Source organism: Orycteropus afer, unplaced genomic scaffold (genome assembly GCF_000298275.1).
Source record: "Orycteropus afer afer isolate SDZICR_OR568_19922 unplaced genomic scaffold, OryAfe1.0 scaffold00290, whole genome shotgun sequence".
Taxonomy (NCBI): Eukaryota; Metazoa; Chordata; class Mammalia; order Tubulidentata; family Orycteropodidae; genus Orycteropus; species Orycteropus afer.
In genome coordinates, this window is record NW_006921877.1 from 3646220 (window position 1) to 3650889 (window position 4670).

Consider the following 4670-nt stretch of genomic DNA (forward strand, 5'->3'; position numbering starts at 1 on the left):
ATTGTAAATTTTGGTCAATGACATGAGACAAAGTATATGTGAACTGCTGTATGAAAAGTGAATTTACTCTGTAAATCTTCACCCAAATCCTAACAAAAAAAAAAAGAGTTAATGTGAGGAGAATTATTAAAATGATTATAAAACAGCAACAATAAATCTTAAAAAAAAAAACAACTCAAAGACAAAAGTTCCAGAGGCATACACATTGTATTTCTAGAGACATCAATACACACTTATTAATTAGTAAAAACAAAAAACTACTATAGAACATGCAGTGTTACACTCAGTTGAAAAGGAATTTTATTGTCCAGTAGAGAATATGATTTAGAATAGGTCATTCTTTTCTATTCATTTGTAACTTAGCACAGTCTTCTGAAATATCCATTATTTATTTGTTGTCCCTAAAGGCAACAGTCTTCATTTACATGAACATATCACAGATGTATTCAAGAACACTGTGTTTTAGAAGGAAAAGGTAATAACATACATATTTTAATGTGAGACATTACATAATATGCAGAGTAAATGTTTAGGAGTTTCCAAGTTTTAACCTAAAACAAAAGTCTGCTTATTACCATCACAAAGGAAGATAATCGCGAATGGAACTTTAAGAAACAGTATTCACAACTTTTACTTCCCATTCTCTACCAAACAGACATAGTCTGATGAATATTCATAAAGCATGCCTCATAAACCTAGCATAGGACTTTTCTAATTCTGTCCCCAATCGTGTGAAACCCTTCCTACCAATCTATTGACCCAATCTCTTCATTCTGCATTCTCACTGATCCCTTTAGTTCTGTTCCCATTCATTTTGATACCTCTTCCAAACTTTCTAAATATGAGTATCCAAACCGTTGCCATTGAGTTGATATAGTCTGGTGCAAAGTACATCTGTTTTGTCTGCTCAAAAGACTTCCTTCCTTATTTTTAGACCCAATTTTTTTAAAAGGACCAATATAAGATATGTGTTAGAGAACCAATATGTTACCTGAACCTCAGCCACAACTTCCTGTTCATCAGCTTCAGCCAATGACTTCACATCACTCTTGCTGATCACATTACTGAAATCTGAAACAGACATACAAGTTGTGGTTGACTCAAAGGAGATCATCTCTGCTGCAATTAGACATAAGTGAGCCTGACAGTTGAAGCCTAATAAATAAGTGAAGTTTAGTATAAAGCACATAATGGCATATGTAAAAGTAAAAAATTTTCAAATTGGAATGAACAGCACAAATATGTTTAAATTCATAAACTCTTAGTAATAGTAACCAAAAAAAAAAAAAAAGAAAAACCTCCAGTGGAGGACACTAGGGAACAAAGTCATATTGACAATAGTAAATAAAGGGAAAGAAGTAAGTTTTAACCTGCCTTTCATATACAAACTGTACCACTGGGCAACGAAATACTAGATGAGGGCAATTTCTCTTTATAGAATATTCCAGCTAAAACAAAGAGGGAAGATAATAACAGAATTCGAGTAACACCACTTTTTTTTCAATCCCCAATGAACGAATGATTCCAGGCATTGAGCATAAACAGATGCTAATATCACAATAAGAGGCAACCAGTGGAAACATGCAACATCACCTGCAAAGTATTCTTGCCAAAAAGAAACGAAATCTGAATCTAATTAGGTCTCTCTATCCAACTACTATGCAGCGTCCAGTTGAAGAGTAAGGTATGCCTGACCTAAGCCATGGTATTTTCAATTGCCTCATATGCATGTGCAATCTGGACAATGAATAAGGGAGACTGAAAAAGAACTGATGCATTTGAATTGTGGTGTTGTCAAAGAATACTGAAAATACCATGGACTATCAGAAGAACGAACAAAACTGTCTTGGAAGAAGTGCAGCCGGAATGCTCCTTAGCGGCAAGAATGGCCAGACTTCATTCATGTACTTTGGTCCTGTTGTAATAAGGGCTGGTCCCTGGAGAAGAATATGCTTGGTAAAGTAGGTCAGCGAAAAAGGGAAAGATCCTCAGTGAGATGGACTGGCACAGTGGCTACAACAATGGGCTCAAACCACAGCAAGGACTGTGAGGATGGCACAGAATAGGCAGTATTTCATTCTCTTGTGCATGGGGTTGCTATAAGTCAGAGCTGACTCGATGGCACCTGACAACAACATCAACTGCCACTTAGACACCTGGTGGTGTAGTAGTTAAAGTGCTTGGCTGCTAACCAGAAGGCCAGCAGTTTTTACATTAATTATAATATGCTACAATATAATAATAAATACAATACATTAAATAGAGTCTGCTTCTTTAAAGATTTACAGTCGTGGAAACTATGGGCAGTTCTACTCTGTCCTATACAGTCACTAGAAGCAGGAACTGACTCAACAGCAATGGGCTTTTTTTTAATTAATTTTTACAGATGCCAAATGCCACATCTTTCTCCTGCAGAGCGGGTGGTGGGTTCAAACTAGCAACCTATCGATTAAGAGCCAAGTGCTTAAATACTGCACCACCAGGGTACTAAGCCGGAATAGACTCGATGGCAAAGGCTTTGAGTTTTATTTTTTTAAAATCCTATAAAGATCAACAAGGGGCTTTGGTGGTGCTGTTGTTAAGGTATTTGGCTGCTAAGCAACAGGTTGGAGGTTTAAACCCATTAGCCACTCTGCAGGAAAAAGATGTAGTGGTCTGGGGCTTTAGAGATGGATAGCCTTGGAAATCCTATGGGGCAGTTCTATTCTGTCCTAAAGGGTCACTGTGAGTCAGAATCTACTTGATGGCAGTGGGTTTGGTTTGGGTTATAATGATCAACAATGACATCTAGAGGACAAGACATGTAACTTCCAAAACATATATACATATTTTTAAAAATCCATATAAAATTGTATACCTCAATTCGGAGCTGATTTTTTAATATGGGAGGAAGGTATACTTGGTTTGTTGGAAAAGCAAAGATTTTTTTTACATACCAGATGAAATCATTCCCTCTCTCTTTGGTACTTTATGTGATACTTGAAAATACAAGCCATCTTGGAGATACCTTTAATGTGCACAACTTTTTTCCCCCTATACCTCAGTTAGGGAGCTCTGGTGGCGTAGTGCCTAAGGCATTTGACTGCTAACCAGAAGGCTAATGGTTCAAACCCATCAGCCACTCCTCGGAAGGAAGGTTGAACAATCTACTTCCATAGTGATACCGTCTCGGAAATCCAAGGAGATCACTATGAGTCGGATCCAACTTGATGGCAGTGGGTTTTATACCTCAATTCATGAAAGTATAACACAGGAATATATGTACATATATTCCTGTACATATATATGTATATATATACATATGTACTTATGTTGTTGTTGTTGTTGTTATGTGCCGTCGAGTCAAACCCGACTCATAGCGACCCCTCCTTGGGTTTCCGAGGCAGTATCACTACGGAAGTAGGATTGCCCAACCTTCCTTCCGAGGAGTGGCTGGTGGGTTTGAACCGCCAGCCGTCTGGTTAGCAGGCAAGTGTCTTAGCCACTATGCTACCAGAGCTCCCTATGTACTTATATACATATATATACATACATACACACACACACATATATATACACACATATATAAAACAAAAAATACCAAACTCACTGTCATCTAATCGATTCTGACTCATAGTGACCCCTCCTTGGATTTCTGAGGCGGTATCTCCATGGAAGCAGATTGCCCAATCTTCCTTCTGAGGAGTGGCTGGTGTGTTCGAACCATCAGCCTTCTGGTTAGCGGTCAAAATGCCTTAGGCACTATGCCACCAGAGCTCCTTATCTCTATATATAGTATATATATTTTTCTGCAAATGTGGAATATGAAATTTGGCTACTTAAAACCTTGAGACTTGCAAAATATCTTGAAATACAAAGTAGAACTCAATATTATTAATTAATTTATTTATTTTACCTAAGCGATCAATGATAAATAGAAATCACTTTTAGCTCTCTGGAATACAATGTTGATCAGAAGATTTTTAATATTTTGAAAGGACATAAAAGAGTACTTTCATAGTGATGGATTCAATTAAGTTATTGATGATATGACATACTCAAGGGAGCATAGTGGCTAGGATGTTTGAATAGGTAAAGTAACATACTTACAAATAAAATATATACTATATTTGGGTCTTCGGAGCTCCTGAATCAGAAAATCCACATTTTCCTAGTAAGGAAACAAAATAAATATGAGAGTTGTTTAAGTGAAAAAGTAGTATCATCTACTGACTTATCTGTTTACTGAGTCCACTGTGTGATGAGGTCTACATTAAATGTGTGTCTATTGGGGGGAGTGAATGTTGTGGATGAAAAAGATATAAAATATAATGATCAGAAATCATATATATGATTATTATATATCTTTATATATATGATTTCTGATCATTATATTTTATGTCTTTACACACACACATACATATATATGTTGTTGTTGTTATGTGCCCTCAAGTTGGACCCGACTCATAGCGACCCCTCCTTGGGTTTCCAAGGCAGTATCACTACAGAAGTAGATTGCCCCGGTCATTGCTTGGTCACAGCCAGCTACCCAGAGGGACCGAGTAGTTGATCCTGCGGGCTTGGGACCATGGCCGCAGGGGACATCAAGCTCAATTGGCATAACATACTATACAAAACATTGTTCCACCTACTACTTTGGCGAGTAGCGACTGGGACCTTAAAAGCTAGGA

General features: G+C 37.3%; 1 protein-coding gene across 1 annotated transcript in view; it reads right to left on the reverse strand.

The window, feature by feature from the left end:
• Nucleotides 1-4670, reverse strand: part of VPS45 (vacuolar protein sorting 45 homolog) — a 133174-nt gene that overhangs the window by 124999 nt on the left and 3505 nt on the right. The window contains exons 3-4 of the mRNA XM_007950964.2: nt 4090-4150; nt 992-1071 (exon numbers count right to left, since the gene is read on the reverse strand). Of these exons, the coding sequence (XP_007949155.1) occupies nt 992-1071; nt 4090-4150 (141 nt within the window). The remainder of the gene's footprint in view (nt 1-991; nt 1072-4089; nt 4151-4670) is intronic.